Source organism: Salmo salar, chromosome 16 (assembly GCF_965601325.2).
Source record: "Salmo salar chromosome 16, fSalSal1, whole genome shotgun sequence".
In the NCBI taxonomy this organism is placed as follows: Eukaryota; Metazoa; Chordata; class Actinopteri; order Salmoniformes; family Salmonidae; genus Salmo; species Salmo salar.
This window is the reverse complement of record NC_138306.1, coordinates 41,542,016-41,563,619: the sequence shown is the minus strand read 5'-3', so window position 1 is coordinate 41,563,619 and position 21,604 is coordinate 41,542,016. Positions and strand designations below refer to the sequence as shown.

Sequence of the window (21,604 nt, the reverse complement as noted above, 5' to 3'; positions counted from 1 at the left end):
CGCTTGCTGTACAATAGCAGAGAGAACAGTCTATGACTTAGCCCAGACCCAGCTCACTGGCAGTCACTTCCACCTCCCGCAGGGAACATGGCTTCGATGCTTTCTTAGCCCGTTTAGTCCTTTTGCTCAAGTAGTCTAGGTAGCCTTTTGATTAGATGTTCAGGTGTCTTATGGCTTGGGGGTAGAAGCTGTTTAGAAGCCTCTTGGACCTAGACTTGGCGCTCCGGTACCGCTTGCTGTACAATAGCAGAGAGAACAGTCTATGACTTGGGTGGCTGGAGACTTTGACAATTTTTAGGGCCTTCCTCTGACAACGCCTGGTATAGAGGTCCTAGATGGCAGTAAGCTTGGCCCCAGTGATGTACTGGGCTGTACGCACTACCGTCTATAGTGCCTTGCGGTTGGAGGCCGAGCAGTTGCCATACCAGGCGGTGATGCAACCAGTCAGGATGCTCTCGATGGTGCAGCTGTAGAACCTTTTGAGGATCTGGGGACCCATGCCAAATATTTTCAGTCTCCTGAGGGGGAATAGGTTTTGTCGTGCCCTCTTCACAACTGTTTTGGTCTGCTTGGACCATGTTAGTTTGTTGGTGATGAGGACACCAAGGAACTTGAAGCTCTCAACATGCTCCATTAGGAGTCAATTAACTTCTTTCCCATGCCCAATGGATTTCAACATCTGATCCAGAACCTCATGCCATAGGGATTACCAAATACCAAAACAATTCTGTCAGAACATGAGGTAAAACTTTATAGAACCCTGAGAATTGATTTACTTTTGTGTTCAATGGGCCTGTAGAGATCACATCATGTTTATGTGTTGACAGCATCAACGGTATAGACAAATAACACCTTTTTATTAATTGAAAGGGATTCCATACACATGGTCATACAAACAGAGGCATATGCATATCAATTAAAGGAGCATCTACAGTTTAAACAAAAAACGGTCACCTCTCCTCTATTTTGGTTAAGAGCTGAGGGATGGGGCAGGAGAAATGTAACCATTCTCAAATAGACATAACTATGGATGGAAGGACTGACCACCCATGAGATCAAGATTAGATTTAACCATGTTTTGAGGCTATACAGTGTTTGTTTAAAATTTCATTATTTACAAACGATGGAGTAAAATATTTGTATATTTGGGGTTATGATGGGAAACGACAATTGAACTAAGCTGATGAGGCATTTATAAGTTATATTCTTCAAGAATCAATGGGTATATATAATTCATTTAAAAGTCTAAAAATTGATGAAGCAATCGCAGTTTACCCCTTTAATTATGTTTTCAGGTATTTACTTCACAAGATAATAAAAAATGATGCTCATCTGTCTGACAATTCTGTGCTACTATGCCCCTTATGGTCACCGGGCTGTTCTAAAGATAGATAGAGCTGTAGTTAACAGTTCATTCTATCCCCTCCAGGACACAACCTTTACTTAAAAGGCTTTTGAAACACCAGGGAGCTTGTTAAACACTAAACCCTACAAACTCAGACACTGTAATAGCCCTGCTTTAGCTTGCCGCACTGACTGACACTTTAATCAATGGTGGTCTTCAAGCAACAACACTTTGTTGTTCTTTGCATTCACAAATTAAACTGAAAAAGGCCTTCCCAAAGTGATTTTTTTCCCCAAATGGTTTGCGATTCAGTCGTTTGTTTTGTGTGAAGATCTCCCCATGTCCTGGCAGTAGCATGAAAGATTAAGTGATTAGGCTAGGTGATTAGGCTAGCTGATCTTACTCTTGACCTCGCATAGAACATCTCTACTGGATGGTCTGAATAATGGTCTGAGAGTCATACTCTGAGTCCGGGCCAGAAAAAGGACACCGGATAGAAATTTCGGTCTAGTAAAAATGACTTTGGAGAAATTCCGCTCAGTTTTGCAACCTACTTTGTGGTAGTTTGAAAATAGAATGCCCATCAGCGGATGAGAGATAACAAGAACCCTCAGTAATGCCCAGTCCAAAGCCAAAGGGACAGTGTGTAAGGACAGTGTCTTAACACAAGGCCAGGTGGCTCTTATTTATTTGTATTTATTTTATTTAACTAGGCATGTCAGTTAAGAACAAATTCTTATTTACAATGACGGCCTACCAAAAGGTAAAAGGCCTGCAGGGACGGGGGCCTGGGATTAAAAATAAAAATAAATTAAATAAAAATATAGGACCAAACACATATCATGACAAGAGAGACAACACAACACCACATAAAGAGAGACCTAAGACAACAACATAGCATGGCAGCAACACATGACAACATAGCATGGTAGCAACTAGGGTTGCACATTTTGGGGAATATTCAGAGGTGGAAACTTTCCGTGGGAATTAACGGGAATATATGTGAATTAACGGGAATATATGGGAATGAAAGGAAATATATGCAAATTAATATAAATACCATTTAAATATAGATGTTTTTTGCATTGGGTATACAGTTGAAGTCGGAAGTTTACATACACCTTAGCCAAATACATTTAAACTCAGTTTTTCACAATTCCTGACATTTAATCCTAGTAAAATCTCCCTGTCTCAGGTCAGTTAGGATCACCACTTTATTTTAAGAATGTGAAATGTTAGAATAATAGTAGAGAGAATGATTTATTTCAGCTTTTACTTCTTTCATCACATTCCCAGTGGGTCAGAAGTTTACATACACTCAAATAGTATTTGGTAGCATTGCCTTTAAATTGTTTAATAACTTGGGTAAAACGTTTCAGGTAGCCTTCCACAAGCTTCCCACAATAAGTTGGGTGAATTTTGGCCCATTCCTCCTGACAGAGCTGGTGTAACTGAGTCAGGTTTGTAGGCCTCCATGCTCGCACAGACTTTTCAGTTCTGCCCACAAATTTTCTATGGGATTGAGGTCAGGACTTTGTGATGGCCACTCCAATACCTTGACTTTGCTGTCCTTAAGTCATTTTGCCACAACTTTGGAAGTATGCTTGGAGTCATTGTCCATTTCGAAGACCAAGCTTTAACTTCCTGACTGATGTCTTGAGATGTTGCTTCAATATATCGACATAATTGTCCTTCCTCATGATGCCATCTATTTTGTGAAGTGCACCAGTCCCTCCTGCAGCAAAGCACCCCCACAACATGATGCTGCCACCCCCGTGCTTCACGGTTGGGATGGTGTTCTTCGGCTTGCAAGCCTCCCCCTTTTTCCTCCAAACATAATGATGGTCATTATATCCAAACAGTTCTATTTTTGTTTCATCAGACCAGAGGACATTTCTCCAAAAAGTACGATCTTTGTCCCCATGTGCAGTTGCAAACCGTAGTCTGGCTTTTTTATGGCAGTTTTGGAGCAGTGGCTTCTTCCTTGCTGAGCGGCCTTTCTGGTTATGTCGATATAGGACTCGTTTTACTGTGGATATAGATACTTTTGTACCCGTTTCCTCCACCATCTTCACAAGGTCCTTTGTTGTTCTGGGATTGATTTGCACTTTTCGCACCAAATACGTTAGTCTCTAGGAGACAGAACGCGTCTCCTTCCTGAGTGGTATGATGGCTGCGTGGTCCCATGGTGTTTATACTTGCGTACTATTGTTTGTACAGATGAACGTGGTACCTTCAGGCGTTTGGAAATTGCTCCTAAGGATGAACCAGACTTGTGGAGGTCTACAATTTATTTTGAGGTCTTGGATGATTTCTTTTGATTTTCCCATGATGTTAAGCAAAGAGGCACTGAGTTTGAAGGTAGGCCTTGAAATACATCCACAGGTACACCTCCAATAGACTCAAATTATGTCAATTAGCCTATCAGAAGCTTATAAAGCCATGACATCATTTTCTGGAATTTTCCAAGCTGTTTAAAGGCACAGTCAACTTAAGTGTATGTAAACTTCTGACCCACTGGAATTGTGATACAGTGAATTATAAGTGAAATAATCTGTCTGTAAACAACTGTTGGAAAACTGACTTGTGTCATGCACAAAGTAGATGTCCTAACCGACATGCCAAAACTATAGTTTGTTAACAAGAAATTTGTGGAGTGGTTGAAAAATTACTTTTAATGACTCCAACCTAAGTGTATTTGTAACCGATGTGAAATGGCTAGTTAGTTAGCGGTGGTGCGCGCTAATAGCGTTTCAATCAGTGACGTCACTCGCTCTGAGACTTGAAGTAGGGTTTCCCCTTGCGTTGCAAGGGCCGTGGCTTTTGTGGCGCGATGGGTAACGATGCTTTGTGGGGTGTCAGTTGTTGATGTGTGCAAGGGTCCCTGGTTTGAGTCCAGGTTGGGGCGAAGAGAGGGACGGAACCTACACTGTTACATATGTAAACGTCCAACTTCAACTGTATTTACCATATAATATGGAGACAGAAACATAAACCTTTAACCTTATCATATGTAGATATAATTGCAAATGATTTAATCCTTCCAATATAAATTTTTAAAAACTATTTAGTTACGAATTGAACTTTAATTCAATGAGTTGACTCTTCACATGGGATGATTTCATTGAACAACAAAAGAAAGAGAATATTGAGTGATCCCCAATGACCCATCGCATCTCCCAAAACCGTTTTCAACATACATCTGTAAAATGATATTCCAGAAACTAAAGCTTTGGTTGTCTTCCTCTCATGCTTCCATGTCTTCTCCCTGGACCTCCTCAATGTCCACCTCTTGAACATCAGACTCTGAAGCCTCATCTTCATTGTCACTTTCCAACCGTCAGGTTCAAAAAGCCTCAAATTTGTCCGGACGGCCACCAATTTTTCAACCCTTGTATTGGTCAGCATGTTGTGTGCTTTGGTGTGTGTTCCCAAACAAGGACCAGTTGCGCTCTGAGGCGGTTTATGTTGGTGTGATTTGGAGGATGATGGAGGCAACAGGGGAAAGAGCTTCAGATCCACAAAGTCCCTTCCACCAGGTGGCTGATGAGATATGTTGGCACGACTGCCATATTGCATCTCCATCCCGAAGCCCTTGATTGGAAGTGTACTTCGCCAGACTGCCAATAACCTTGCCCTCATCCAGGCCAAGATGGAGAGACACGGTAGTGATGACACCATAGGCCTTGTTGATCTCTGCACCAGACAGGAAGCTCTTGCCAGCATACTTGGGGTCCAACATGTATGCTGCGGCGTGTATGTGCTCCAGGCAGAAGTCTTCACGCTTTTTGATGTATTTCAGAACTGCAGTTTCCTCTGCTTGGAGCAACAGTGAAGTGGGCAGGGCAGTACTGATTTCTTCTCTTACATCTGCAAGCAGAGACTGAACATCAGACAGGATGGCATTGACTCCCTCAATGCGTGCAATGGCTACTGCTATAGATTTCAGGAGTTTCAGGCTGCTTACCACTCTCTCCCAAAATACATCATCCAGGAGGATCCTCTTGATGGGGCTGTCCATATCGGCAGACTGTGATATGTCCATTTCTTGGAGAGACTCCTTCCCCTCCAGGAGACTGTCAAACATGATGACAACATCACCCCAACGGGTGTTGCTGGGCAGCTTCAATGTGGTGCTTTTATTCTTCTCACTTTGATTGGTGAGGTAGATTGCTGCTATAACTTGATGACCCTTCACATACCTAACCATTTCATTGGCTCTCTTGTAGAGTGTACAAGCAACCATTGTTTTCAGTGCCATGATGTCCTTGCGGAGCCAATGGGTGTGATGTGAGGGTAGGACTCCACTTTAGACCAAGCAGCCTTCATGTTCGCAGCATTGTCTGTCACCAGTGCAAATACCTTCTGTGGTCCATGGTCATGGAGATGATGTAGTTAGTTATTCCTTGCCCAAGAACATTCGACCACCCATCAGAGATGATTGCAATACAGTCTGCTTTCTCTATGATTTGCTTGACCTTCACTTGAACTCTATTTTTTTCACCTTTATTTAACCAGGAAGGCCAGTTGAGAACAAGTTCTCATTTACAACTGCGACCTGGCCAAGATAAAGCAAAGCAGTGCGACACAAACAACAACACAGAGTTACACATGGAATAAACGTACAGTCCAATAACACAATAGAAAGAAAACCTCTGTTGAACTCTGCATCCAGCAAATTAGTAAATAAAGCATGTCTGGTTGGAGGGGTGTATGCTGGGTGAAGAACATTCAGAAAATATCTTCCAATACACATGGCCTGTGAGCATCAGAGGTGAACCAGTTTCATACACAGCTCGAGCAAGACATTCATCAGCATTTCTCTGACGACATTCCTCCATTGAGTCAAGAAAACTTCTGATTCCAGGAAGACCATGAGCTGTTGCTATTGATAAGGTGTCTGACTCATCATTTTCACCTCGAATAGATGTAGAGGGACTTTTGTCAGAGGTTGCTTGTGCACTTGGCCAGATGATTCTTTCTGCATCTTTGTTGCATTCTTCACATATGATTTGGCACAGTATTTGCAAATGTACACCGCTTTTCCTTCTACATTAGCTGCAGTGAAATGTCTCCACACATCAGGTAGTGCCCGTGGCATTTTCCTGTAAAGATTAGAAAAAAAATTGTAAAAAATACCCAAATACAATTCTATGTACAGATAAATAGTTAAGCAGCCAGATTAAACAACTCCTTTGTAAGATAAATGTTTTAAAATGAAACATGTATGGAAACAGGTGAATTATAACTCCTCAGGTAGCAGGCTCAAGCAAGCTAAAACCCACATGGTAGCAAAAACGAACTAGCAGAAATTGTTAACAAGTTAGACACACTTTGCTGTAGGCTACTATTTATTAGTTAACAACAAAAGGATGTATGTCATATAAAATATATTCACCCCACCCAGTATTGTAATCAAAACTTACCAGAAAGCATGCAGTCCTTGGCTCAGACAGTGTAGTAGTGTGGGCTCAGGAGCATCGTGTGCAAGATCTTGAGAATCAGCTGTACATGTGATGGAAGAATGCACTGTGCATGCAGAGGGTTGCAATTCCATTGAATTGAGGATAGTTTAACCAAAATATGCCACAAGACCTAGAATTGCCCAGGTTCACTGTTACAAGCTAACTTTTTTGATGAATTTAAGCAATATTCCCAAAATTCCCAGGCTTAACTTCCTATGGAATATTTCCGGAAAAATTCTGGAAATTTACGGGAAAGTTTCCAACCCTTTGCAACTCTAGTAGCAACACAACATGACAACAACATGGAAGCAGCACAAAACATGGTACAAACATTATTGGGCACAGACAACAGCACAAAGGGAAAACTGTCCAGTTTGAGTGTTTGTTGCAGCTTGTTCCAGTTGCTAGCAGCAGCGAACTGAAAAGATGAGCAACCCAGGGATGTGTGTGCTTTGGGGACCTTTAACAGAATGTGACTGGGAGAACGGGGGTTGTAAGTGAAGGATGAGGGCTGCAGTAGATATCTCAGATAGGTGGGAGTGAGGCCTAAGAGGGTTTTATAAATAACTATCAATCAGTGGGTCTTGCGACGGGTATACAGAAATGATCCGTTTACAGAGGAGTATAGAGTGCAGTGATGTGTCCTATAAGGAGCATTGGTGGCAAATCTGATGGCCGAAATGGTAAAGAACATCTAGTCGCTCGAGAGCACCCTTACCTGCCGATCTATAAATTACATTTACATTTTACATTTTAGTCATTTAGCAGACGCTCTTATCCAGAGCGACTTACAGTAGTGAATGCATACATTTCATTTCTAAACATCTTTTTTTCTTTTTTTTTTACGTCTCCGTAATCTAGCATGGGTAGGATGGTCATCTGAATCAGGGTTAGTTTGTCAGCTGGGGTGAAAGAGGAGCGATTATGATAGAGGAAACCAAGTCTAGATTTAACTTTATCCTGCAGATTTGATATGGACTGAGAGAAGGACACATGGCGAGAGATGTCACATTTCTAGCCTCCACTGACCCACTTAGTGGGACTTTCTCTGAAAATCTTCTTATTCCCATTCTAACGGACATACTCCGAGACCATCACTGACATTTTACATCTCTGAATCTTTTATGTCACATTTTCTTATGAATATTGCATAGCCTCTAAAACCATATCAGGAGGTTACAGGCGTTTTATCACACTCATATTGCAAATTCTCCTGGGACGATGAGATGAAGCTCCAAACCTTAATGGAGTAATCTGCTCCCTGGATGTCACATCATTTGATTTGATTACCCTGCCTGGGTGTAAGCTGTAGTTGGCTGCTATGCTCCGTCTGGGAAGGTAGCTTTATCTGTACAGGTAAACTAATAATGGCCCTCAAACAAAGACTGGTTGATAATTATCCAATTTACTGTTGACACATTTTAACACATGAAAAAGTGCACATGAAAAAGTGTACATTCCCTTGACTGCTCTCCACCACAACGTTTTCTTTAGAGACCATTGAAATATACAATCACATCAGAGGTTTAGCAAGGGCCAATCAGAACATCTGGACCAGAATGGTTGGTGACTGAAGATGATGGTTTTGCTTACATTCTGTCAAAATGTTGCTGATGCCGTCTGTCGACCGCGCTTTGCGATGAGGTCCGATCAGGGAGGAAAAAGAGTTGGAGGAGGAGGTGGAGGAGGAGTCTGATGTCCGCGGCGAAGACGAGTCCCAGGAGGGGAGGTGATGCGGCGGCGTGGGAACCATGATTCTAGTGAGGAAGAAGGACAGTGCTGTACCACAAAGAGTCAAGGCGATGGTGGCACACTTCCATAACTTCATCTTAGAATGAGCATTGACACTCTGAAAGACAAGGAAACACAAGGGAAGAGGTTAGGGAGGAATGTTTTTACTGGAACACCCACAATGATGAAAGCACAGGAGTGACAGGACAAATACTTCATGCAATAAATGGCAAATACAGCTGGCTTAGTTCCATAGTATCACGCATGTACAGTACAGTGGGAATGGCCTCTTGTTTGCACGGTGGCCTCCATTTCAACAGATCTCATTCTCAAAATGTTATCACAAGTGTTTTTGCCATCAACAAAATACTTTGTCCCTCTGCTCAGGCCATTCTACAATGGCTGTTTCACAGGTGCGGATTGTCAGATGTGCTAAGTGTGGCTTTGCCCAGATACTCCATGTCAACACACCTGTGTTTTTCAATTCCAGCAACCCATGCATGAAGTCCCTGAACGCATTTATTTATTGTTTTTATGTTTCAGTATATCAAAAGTGAGCAGAGAATAGCAGTCAGCGTACAGCTTGTGTAAACTCCCTCACAGAGCTTGCCTATTGTGAGCATGGATGGGATTCTCCTCTGGCATAGTGTCAAGCCCCAGATGAAAAGTCGATTACTAGCATGGTAGCCCTCAGAGGTCTCTCATTCCACCACAAGATTGATCTCGTTCCAGTTGTAGTCTCCCATTCGCAGTACAGAGACTTGTCAGGTATGTCTGTATTTGAAGAGACAGCTTTGAATTTACAGTGGTTCTCACGTAATCCTGCCATGCTTTAGTTTACAGAAGATACTCATCGTGCAGCGTTGAGCGTCACAAGAAACCCCTAAATCTGTCATCTTGAAACCACGGAGAAAGAAGAAAATTACGCAATTGTTCCTTGAAAGATCTGAGCGATAATAATTTTCCACGATCTTCTAGTTTGCTTTGCTCGCGGGATTGGCTACATGGTAATGGTTTAAACTGAACTATGCAGCAAGAGATTCTGTTTTATTACTTATCTACCCAATAGTGTTTTATCGGCTTCACAGTTTGATTTAGGCTCCCATTGTTGTGGGATCTCTCAGTGATGCCTCTGTGTGTAATCAATATTGTCTCACCCACAGGAGGTGGGTGCCACCTTAATTGGGGATAACAGGCTCGTAGTAATGACTGGAGCGGAATTGTGTAAAAATACATGGTTTCAAGGTATTTGATGCCATTCCATTTGCTCCATTGTTATGAGCCATTCTCCCCTCAGCAGCCTACTGTGGATCAAAACTATTGCATTTTCAGAAGTTTGTAGCTAGAACCAAAAGTAAAAGACGCAAAAACTAAACTTAAAAGCGGGACGCATAGAATTAACGCACATAGAACAGATCTACCGCTTTTGAGACTTACTTTCATTGAGAATTACATATCTATAACTCACATTTCTATGCGAATTTGGTCAGGTTTCCCAAAAAGTTACATATTGCAGCATTAATTGAAAACAATCACAGTAACATACTTAATTGTTACCAATTAATGATTTGATATTGAGATAAAAACGGCTGCATTGGGCCTTTAAGTGTTTGGTGTTGTGTTGCATTCCACCATACTGTGATGTGTCTGTCTTGAATTATAACCTGTTCAGCTTTAGCCAAATAACATAAGCCAATATGTGCACAACAGAAAGCATTTGAAAACACCACTACTGATCAGCAAGGCAGATATTTCACCATAGGCCTACTGCTAATCACATGGCCATGAATCTCAGCACTAATTTTCATACCTGAACTTGGACTCTAGCTAATTGTCAGTGTGGACAGCAGAGGAGGCTGGTGGGAGGAGCCGTAAAAGGATGGGCTCATTGTAATGGCTGGAATAGAATAGATGGAACTGAGTCAAACATGTGTTTTCCATATTTTTTATGTGTTTGGTACCGTTCCATTTATTCCATTCCAGCCATTACAATGAGCCCGTCTTCCTATATCTCTTCCCACCAGCCTCCTCTTGTGGACATTAGGCATGAAGCTAAACAGAACAATCCTGTTACAGTGATGTTCCAGACACCAAAGACCCTTGACCTTTTCACTACTTTATGTTTGTCTGCTCACGCACCGGTGTTTGTAATTGTTTTTTCATGCAAATACATATGTTGTTGTACCACATTTTGCTTTCCACGTTCATTCCCACACTTTACCATTAACAGTATCAGTTGATTCAGATCCCTCCCATGTTTGAAATCTGTTTTTGTTTGTGCGGGGCGGGGAAGATGGTGGGGTGCAAAACATTTCTCCAGATCAGGAAATGGTAAACTGACAGTGGCTGAGGACATATCCAGATCAGCTCTGTCAAAGTGCTTTGCCAGAATGGGGGTGAGTGTGCTGGCCTCTGTAGGCCTTCATCAGAACCTGTGTTTCTGTCCCTCTCTGTGGAGTGGCCGACTAGGAGGGAAAAAAGTGGTTTCAAGTGAAAAGATTGCGTTATAGTTTTCCTGGCAATACTCAGAGACACTACCCACTGGCATCGACAAACGTCTTTGAAAAGTCACTAATAGTCACTAAAGTCACTTTAAAACATTCCCCAACCAGAAACCGTGGATTGATGGCAGCATTCGCGCAAAACTGAAAGCACAAACCACTGCTTTTAATCAGGGCAAGGTGACTGGAGACATGACCGAATACAAACAGTTTAGCTATTCCCTCCACAAGGCAATCAAACAAGCTAAGCGTCAGTATAGAGACAAAGTAGAGTCACAATTCAACGGCTCAGACACAAGAGGTATGTGGCAATCACGGACTACAAAAGAAAAACCAGCCCCGTCGCGGACCACGATGTCTTGCTCCCAGACAAACTAAACAACTTCTTTGCTCGCTTTGAGGACAATACAGTGCCACTGGCACGGCCCGCTACCAAAACCTGTGGGCTCTCCTTCACTGCAGCCAACGTGAGTAAAACATTTAAATGTGTTAACCCTCACAAGGCTGCAGGCCCAGACGGCATCCCCAGCCGCGTCCTCAGAGCATGCGCAGACCAGCTGGCTGGTGTGTTTATGGACATATTCAATCAATCCTTATCCCAGTCTGCTGTTCCCACATGCTTCAAGAGGGCCACCATTGTTCCTGTTCCCAAGAAAGCTAAGGTAACTGAGCTAAATGACTATCGCCCCGTAGCACTCACTTCCGTCATCATGAAGGGCTTTGAGAGAATAGTTAAGGACCATATCACCTCCACCCTAGACCCACTCCAATTTGCTTACCGCCCCAATAGGTCCACAGACGACGCAATCACACTGCACACTGCCCTAACCCATCTGGACAAGAGGAATACCTATGTAAGAATGCTGTTCATTGACTACAGCTCAGCATTTAACACCATAGTACCCTCCAAACTCGTCATTAAACTCGAGACCCTGGGTCTGGACCCTGCCCTGTGCAACTGGGTCCTGGACTTCCTGACTGGTCACCCCCAGGTGGTGAGGGTAGGTAACAATATCTCCACCCCGCTGATCCTCAACACTGGGGCCCCACAAGGTTGCGTTCTCAGCCCTCTCCTGTAGTCCCTGTTCACCCATGACTGTGTGGCCATGCACGCCTCCAACTTAATCATCAAGTTTGCAGATGACACTAAAGTGGTAGGCTTGATTACCAACAACAACGAGACGGCCTACAGGGAGGAGGTGAGGGCCCTCGGAGTGTGGTGTCAGGAAAATAACCTCACACTCAATGTCAACAAAACAAAGGAGATGATCGTGGACTTCAGGAAACAGCAGAGGGAGCAGCCCCCTATCCATATCGACGGGACAGTAGTGGAGAGGGTGGAAAGTTTTACGTTCCTCGGCGTACACATCACGGACAAACTGAAATGGTCCACCCACACAGACAGCATGGTGAAGAAGGCACAGCAGCGCCTCTTCAACCTCAGGAGGCTGAAGAACTTCAGCTTGTCACCAAAAACACTCACAAACCTTTACAGATGCACAATCGAGAGCATCCTGTCGGCTGTATCACCGCCTGATACGGCAACTGCTCCACCCACAACCATAAGGCTCTCCAGAGGGTAGTGAGGTCTGCACAACACATCACCGGGGGCAAACTACCTGCCCTTCAGGACGCCTACACCACCCGATGTCACAGGAAGGCCAAAAAGATCATCAAGGACAACAACCACCCGAACCACTGCCTGTTCACCCCGCTATCATCCAGAAGGCGAGGTCAGTACAGGTGCATCAAAGCGGGGACCGAGAGACTGAAAAACAGCTTCTATCTCAAGGCCATCAGACTGTTAAACAGCCATCACTAACATTGAGTGGCTGCTGCCAACATACTGATTCAACTCTAGCCACTTTAATAATGGAAAAATTGATGTAACAAATGTATCACTAGCCACTTTAAACAATGCCACTTTATATACTGCTCAAAAAAATAAAGGGAACACTTAAACAACACAATGTAACTCCAAGTCAAGTCACACTTCTGTGAAATCAAACTGTCTACTTAGGAAGCAACACTGATTGACAAGAGATTTCACATGCTGTTGTGCAAATGGAATAGACAATAGGTGGAAATTATAGGCAATAAGCAAGACACCCCCAATAAAGGAGTGGTTCAGCAGGTGGTGACCACAGACCACTTCTCAGTTCCTATGCTTCCTGGCTGATGTTTTGGTCACTTTTGAATGCTGGCGGTGCTTTCACTCTAGTGGTAGCATGAAACGGAGTCTAAACCACACAAGTGGATCAGGTAGTGCAGCTCATCCAGGATGGCACATCAATGCGAGCTGTGGCAATAAGGTTTGCTGTGTCTGTCAGTGTAGTGTCCAGAGCATGGAGGCGCTACCAGGAGACAGGCCAGTACATCAGGAGACATGGAGGAGGCCGTAGGAGGGCAACAACCCAGCAGCAGGACCGCTACCTCCGCCTTTGTGCAAGGAGGAGCAGGAGGAGCACTGCCAGAGCCCTGCAAAATGACCTCCAGCAGGCCACAAATGTACATGTGTCTGCTAAAACGGTCAGAAACAGACTCCATGAGGGTGGTATGAGGGCCCGACGTCCACAGGTGGGGGTTGTGCTTACAGCCCAACACCGTGCAGGACGTTTGGCATTTGCCAGAGAACACCAAGATTGACAAATTCGCCACTGGCGCCCGGTGCTCTTCACAGATGAAAGCAGGTTCACACTGAGCACGTGACAGACATGACAGAGTCTGGAGACGCCGTGGAGAATGTTCTGCTGCCTGCAACATCCTCCAGCATGACCGGTTTGGCGGTGGGTCAGTCATGGTGTGGGGTGGCATTTCTTTGGGGGGCCGCACAGCCCTCCATGTGCTCGCCAGAGGTAGCCTGACTGCCATTAGGTACCGAGATGAGATCCTCAGACCCCTTGTGAGACCATATACTGGTTCGGTTGGCCCTGGGTTCCTCCTAATGCAAGACAATGCTAGACCTCATGTGGCTGGAGTGTGTCAGCAGTTCCTGCAAGAGGAAGGCATTGATGCTATGGACTGGCCCGCCCGTTTCCCAGACCTGAATCCAATTGAGCACATCTGGGACATCATGTCTCGCTCCATCCACCAACGCCACGTTGCACCACAGACTGTCCAGGAGTTGGTGGATGCTTTAGTCCAGGTCTGGGAGGAGATCCCTCAGGAGACCATCCACCACCTCATCAGGAGCATGCCCAGGCGTTGTAGGGAGGTCATACAGGCACGTGGAGGCCACACACACTACTGAGCCTCATTTTGACTTGTTTTAAGGACATTACATCAAAGTTGGATCAGCCTGTAGTGTGGTTTTCCACTTTAATTTTGAGTGTGACTCCAAATCCAGACCTCCATGGGTTGATAAATTGGATTTCGATTGATTATTTTTGTGTGATTTTGTTGTCAGCACATTCAACTATGTAAAGAAAAAGTATTTAATAAGATTATTTATTTCATTCAGATCTAGGATGTGTTGTTTAAGTGTTCCCTTTATTTTTTTGAGCAGTGTATAATGTTTACATACCCTACATTACTCATCTCATATGTATATACTGTACTCTATACCATCTACTGCATCTTGCCTATGCCATTCGGCCATCACTCACTCATATATTTTTATGTACATATTCTTATTCATTCCTTTACACTTGTGTGTATAAGGTAGTTGTTGTGAAATTGTCGTGTTATATTACTTGTTAGATATTACTGCATGGTCGGAACTAGAAGCACAAGCATTTCGCTACACTCGCATTAACATCTGCTAACCATGTGTATGTGACAAATACAATTTGATTTGATTTGATTTCATGGTTTACTGTCTTGTAAATAGAAGCATCCTGTTGTGGAGTGTTTTTTGGTAGAGTCAGATACTAACAGTCCCATAGATCATCTCCTGAGGACTTACACAGCACGCTCTAAAGGATTACTCTCTAATATGTACAGCACTTGGCAATGCTGCATGCACTGTAATTGGCACATAGGGAAAGGTGTGTGCTCATAGAAAACAGGCATTCAAACAACAAAGTGTTCCTATTCATTTTCATTCATACCACACTACTATATTGTAGGCCTATTATGCTGATTCACAATGCCATGGTCTGACCTCCCTATTTGAGCGGTAGGCATGTCAATTTCTAGCGGAAACATGATTCATTGCGATGGTATTATTTTGTTATTACATTACATTATAGCCACAGCTTTCTTTTGAAGTTGCTCATAGTTTTGTGTCTTTGTACAGCACTGACACACAGGAAATGGTTTGGTAAAGCTAGCTAGACATCATAGCCAGAGTACCAGTGTCATGACGTTGGCCTGTGGGTAAGGTTTATCACCCCCCCATAAATACCTTTCTCCCTTCCCCTCTCTCTCTGACCCTACTGAAGGACTTTTGAATAGCCTTTGTTAAATATAGAGAGTCTGGGAACATCAAACAAGTGGGGGGAAAGGAACCATATTTCGGTAATAGAACCAGCTGGAAATATACCAGGTACTTAATGAGTATGGATGTCAGTTCGGTTGTCATCTGAGACATTATGACTGATGACAGGACGACATAAACTGTACCTGGGAAAGTCTACATATTCTAGTTATCAGATTCACATGGAATTGTTGTGCAATTTAAATGTTTGATATTGAAACTGTTTGTTAGGAGTTTAAATGTAATTTTAGCTTCCAAATGAGAGAATTGGGTTTTCATAAGGAAAGAGCCCTGACCAATCAGTGGCCCGCCCCTGTGTAGAGACAGGGGTTATAAACGATGAAACACACCCTTCTCCCCTCGCCACTATATAAGTCAGTGACAAAATGTAACCAGTCTGTTCCGGGTACGTGAGGTCTGCAGCCTCTGCGTTAAAAGGACACACATGTCAAGTACAGAACTAAGCCAACCTCAGCGTGAGCTTTGGTTGCGAATGGTATGAACTTTGAACCCTTATTCACTACAGAAGTGATACTTCCTAGCCGTTGAGTTAGCAGTGGCCGCTGTAGACGTGGGCTAAGAAAGGACGGACGACGTATCCAGTCTAACGCACAACGAAGATACTACAACGTATCCATTTTACCACCAGTGACATTCTTCCGGGGACAGGAAGATCTCTGTTGGCCAACACGGCCAGCATCTACGACCAACCTACCGAAGCGCAGCTCAGAGTAAATATTTATTGCATTTTCCTTTTCCAAATGGCCGGTAATTTAGAATGCATACGATACAGTATTTACAATGGCATAGCTGTTTTCTTTGTTACTCAGTCTTCCCGCTCTTTCATTCAAGCCCAACCCCCTTTATTTGTGTAACAAGCCGCCATGCCGGTTTAGCCCACTAGGGCACATTCTCCTATCATTTCCTTGTAACCATATCTGTTTGTTATGCATTTCTGTGAATTATTTAGTTAGTAAATAAATGATTTTAAGACAATTGATGTATGGATGACTCATAGTGAAGACTGGGTTCGTGCAGATAACCAACAATTTACGACGTTTGGAATGAGACTGACGAGGTAAAGAATACGTCATTAAATCAGAAGACTCAGAGATCAGATATTATGATATCTGAAAGTTATATTAGGAAAATTATAATTTTGTAATCTGAATATTTTCCTTGGTGCCCCGACCTCCTAGTTAATTACAGTTACACGATTAATCAGTTTAATCGCGTAATAATAATTACAGAGAGTTATTTGATAAACATGTCTTCCGTTTTAATGATGCCAAAGACACGACACCAGTCTCTTTAGCTAACATTCCACTTGCCACTCCTTGTCATTGACAAATGTCAATTTGCCATTGCCTTGACTTTGGCAATAACAAGGAGTGGCAAGGAGTGGAATGTTAGCTAAAAAAGACTGGTACCCATGCTAAACTAGTCATATCCTCTGATATAATGGCACAATAGAGTCATTATCTCCATATTGGGCATGACCTACAGGTCTCAGTGGGAGAAAGGGTATAAATCCAGATACTTTTAGATTCTTCAAAGTATGTACACAAATAATAAGACTACATGTCAAAGTGGCCTTAAGCCCAAATCACACGGGAAAAGACACTGTCAACCGCTCTTGTGTACGAGAGTGGAGAGTGTCAATTCACGTACACTGACTATTGTATGCCAACTTAAAACCTGTTGGGGCTAGGCGGCAGTATTTGCACGGCCGGATAAAAAACGTACCCGATTTAAACTGGTTACTACTCTTGCCCAGATACGAGAATATGCATATAATTATTATATTTGGATAGAAAACACTCTAAAGTTTCTAAAACTGTTTGAATGGTGTCTGTGAGTATAACAGAACTCATATGGCAGGCCAAAACCTGAGAAGATTCCATACAGGAAGTGCCCTGTCTGACAATTTGTTATCCTTCTGTTGCATCTCTATCGAAAATACAGCATCTCTACTGTAACATGACATTTTCTAAGGCTTCCATTGGCTGGAGATGCGCGGTCATGAGAATTCTCAATTTCTTTCTTTCAGCCTTTGAATGAATACAACGTCGCCCGGTTGGAATATTATCGCTATTTTACGAGAAAAATAGCATAAAAATTGATTTTAAACAGCGTTTGACATGCTTCTAAGTACGGTAATGGAATATTTTGAAATTTTTTGTCACGAAATGCGCTCGCGCATCACCCTTTGGATAGTGACTTGAGCGCACGAACAAAACGGAGGTATTTGGATATAACTATGGATTATTTGGAACCAAAACAACATTTGTTGTTGAAGTAGAAGTCCTGGGAGTGCATTCTGACGAAGAACAGCAAAGGTAATCCAATTTTTCTTATAGTAAATCTGAGTTTGGTGAGGGCCAAACTTGGTTTGTGTCAAATTAGCTAGCCGTGATGGCCAGGCTATGTACTCAGAATATTGCAAAATGTGCTTTCGCCGAAAAGCTATTTTAAAATCTGACACCGCGATTACATAAAGGAGTTCTGTATCTATAATTCTTAAAATAATTGTTATGTATTTTGTGAACGTTAATCATGAGTAATTTAGTAAATTCACCGGAAGTTTGCGGTGGGTATGCTAGTTCTGAACATCACATGCTAATGTAAAAAGCTGTTTTTTGATATAAATATGAACTTGATTGAACAAAACATGCAAGTATTGTATAACATAATGTCCTAGGAGTGTCATCTGATGAAGATCATCAAAGGTTAATGCTGCATTTAGCTGTGGTTTTGGTTTTTGTGACATATATGCTTGCTTTGAAAATGGCTGTGTGATTATTTTTGGCAGGGTACTCTCCTGACATAATCTAATGTTTTGCTTGCGCTGTAAAGCCTTTTTGAAATCGGACAATGTGGTTAGATTAACGAGTCTTGTCTTTAAAATGGTGTAAAATAGTCATATGTTTGAGAAATTGAAGTTACAGCATTTGAGGTATTTGTATTTCGCGCCACGCAAGCGTCCCACGTAGCCCAGGGAAGTAAATTGACATGAGAATCCATGGTAAACATTTGTATTTGTTATGTTTTCTATGTAGCCCTTGTGAATTTTTGTTGTGTGTTTTGACTCACCTTATACGTCCTACTGGAGCCACCATACCTGCCTCCTGTTATGTTGGCTCAAGAATGTGAAGATAGTTGTACCTAATACACCCTAGCAGTGTATGAACAATTTTGTGTTTTTATTTTTACATAACATTATTCACTAAAAAAAAGAGTTCCTCGAGTTTCCCAGCTGTAGCCTGCCTAGGCTCTTATGTCTTTGCTCGAAATCAACAAAGATAGGCATAAAGTTATTGTTTTCAAATATGTATTATTGGCATTGGCAGCTAAACTTATCAACACTAAATAGACATGTTTAAATATACATGTCACAATTCCAGACATAACAATGCACAAACAGTCTATTTCTGGCAATTTATCCGTTCAGCATTGCTACGCATAGACGTGAGAAAAATGGACTTGCTTTCTAATTTGAAGTGCCTGATGCTTTTTACGGCATTGACGCTTGCAGCCCGTCTGTTTTATGTCATTCACTACCATGCATTCTAAATCCAGCATGTACACGGTCGTTCACGTGCATTACACCCCATTTCGTTTGATTTGGGCTTTAGCCTAACATGCTGACCACACTGCTCACGTCGTGTGCGCGAGCGTTGCAAAATAAATGTACACATACATGTTATTCAATCATTGCACCCACACTGCTCGCGCACATCAGAAGTTGGTTCTATTTGTGATGCTCAACACATTGCAAGTCCTGCCTCTCCCATCTCCTCTTTGGTTTTTAGGAGCATATACCTATGTGGGTGATTGAAAAATTAACTGAGGTCCAAACTCAGTTCATCTTTGTGGTTGCCAACCGCCATATAAAGTCCAAAGAAGAAAAAGAAGCCTGGAGGAAGGATGATGAGAAAGGAATTCGGTTTACCATTTTATCTGTGGATTAATTGTCGGAGTAGAGGACCTTGTGTATTTCAGGTAAAATAACAACCCAATGTTTATATACCAGGACAAATTAGCTAGCAACAGCAAGCAAGCTAGCTAATTGTCATAAATGTTTAATTACATTTTGACCTGTCCCCAAATTAATATAATTGGTTCAGAGTTTGTTTTGATATTTGAACCTGCATGTCGTGTCTCCTGATCGTGTCTGGTGTGGGTGAACAAAATCAACTTGTGCATACATAACATACATGTTATTCAATCATTGGACCCACACCGCTCGCGAGCATCTGCGTAGCAGGGCGTTAAAATAGAACTTGGTTCTATTTGTGACGCTCAACACGTTGCAAGTCCTGCCTCTCTGATCTCATCATTGGTTTTTATGAGCATATACCCATATGCCAACTCCTCATTGGTTTTTAGAAGCATATACCCACATCGATGATTGAAAGTTGAACTGAGGTCCACACTCCAGTACAGTCAGTAGTGGTAATGGACTGTCACGTCCTGACCAGTATAAGGGGTTATTTGTTATTGTAGTTTGGTCAGGACGTGGCAGGGGTGTGTTTGTTTTGTGTTGTCGGGGTTTTTGGGTAGTGTTCTATCTTTTGTATTTCTATGTTCTATTTTCTAGTCATTCTATTTCTATGTTTAGTTTATTGTTTTGACCTTCAATTGGAGGCAGCTGTTCCTCGTTGCCTCTAATTGAAGGTCCTATTTAGTAGGGGTGTTTTTCTATGGGTTTTGTGGGTAGTTGTTTCTTGTTTAGCTGTGTGCCTGACAAGACTGTTTTCGTCGTTCTTTTTGTTCAGTGTTCATTTATTTTAATAAAGAAGATAATGAGCATTCAGGTACCCGCTGCATTTTGGTCTAATTCCTACGACGGCCGTGACATGGACCTTAATTGGGATAGGGGGCAGTATTTTCATGGCCGGATAAAAAACGTACCCGATTTAATCTGGTTACTACTCCTGCCCAGAAACTAGAATATGCATATGATTAGTAGATTTGGATAGAAAACACTCTAACGTTTCTAAAACTGTTTGAATGGTGTCTGTGAGTATAACAGAACTCATATGGCAGGCCAAAACCTGAGAAGATTCCATACAGGAAGTGCCCTGTCTGACAATTTCTTGTCCTTCTGTTGCATCTCTATAGACATTACAGCATCTGTGCTGTAACGTGACACTTTCTAAGGCTTCCATTGGCTCTCTAAAGCTACCAGAAAGTGGAATGGGGTGTCTGCTGTCTCTGGGCAAAGAACAGCAGCAGAATTTGTAAGTGGTCAGCCTGGCGACAGTGAGACTGGAGATGCGCGGTCATGAGACTACTCCATTTTTTTCTTTCAGCCTTTGAATGAATACAACGTTGCCCGGTTGGAATATTATCGCTATTTTACGAGAAAAATAGCATAAAAATTGATTTTAAACAGCGTTTGACATGCTTCTAAGTACGGTAATGGAATATTTTGAAATTATTTGTCACGAAATGCGCTCGCGCGTTACCCTTCGGATAGTGACCTGAACGCACAAACAAAACGGAGGTATTTGGATATAACTATGGATTATTTGGGACCAAAACAACATTTGTTGTTGAAGTAGAAGTCCTGGGAGTGCATTCTGACGAAGAACAGCCAAGGTAATCCAATTTTTCTAATAGTAATTCTGAGTTTAGGTGACCCCGAAGTTGGCGGATGTCAAAATAGCTAGCCGTGATGGCCGAGCTATGTACTCAGAATATTGCAAAATGTGCTTTCGCCGAAAAGCTATTTTAAAATCGGACATAGCGATTGCATAAAGGAGTTCTGTATCTATAATTCTTAAAATAATTGATATGTATTTTGTCAACGTTTATCATGAGTAAGTTAGTAAATTTAAAGTTTTCGGTGGGTATGCTAGTTCTGAACATCACATGCTAATGTTAAAAGCTGTTTTTTGATATAAATATGAACTTACTTGAACAAAACATGCATGTATTGTATAAAATAATGTCCTAGGAGTGTAATCTGATGAAGATCATCAAAGGTTAATGCTGCATTTAGCTGTGGTTTGGGTTTATGTGACATATATGCTTGCTTGGAAAATGGCTGTGTGATTATTTGTGTCTATGTACTCTCCTGACATAATCTAATGTTTTGCTTTCGCTGTAAAGCCTTTTTGAAATCGGACAATGTGGTTAG

At 42.3% G+C, this 21,604-nt stretch overlaps 1 protein-coding gene across 1 annotated transcript in view; it reads right to left on the bottom strand.

Moving 5' to 3' along the window:
- LOC106573557 (uncharacterized) overlaps positions 1 to 21,604 on the bottom strand; it is a 46,284-nt gene that overhangs the window by 4,586 nt on the left and 20,094 nt on the right. The window contains exon 2 of the mRNA XM_014148700.3: positions 8,404 to 8,659. Within this exon, the coding sequence (XP_014004175.1) occupies positions 8,404 to 8,638 (235 nt within the window). The 5' untranslated portion in view covers positions 8,639 to 8,659. The remainder of the gene's footprint in view (positions 1 to 8,403; positions 8,660 to 21,604) is intronic.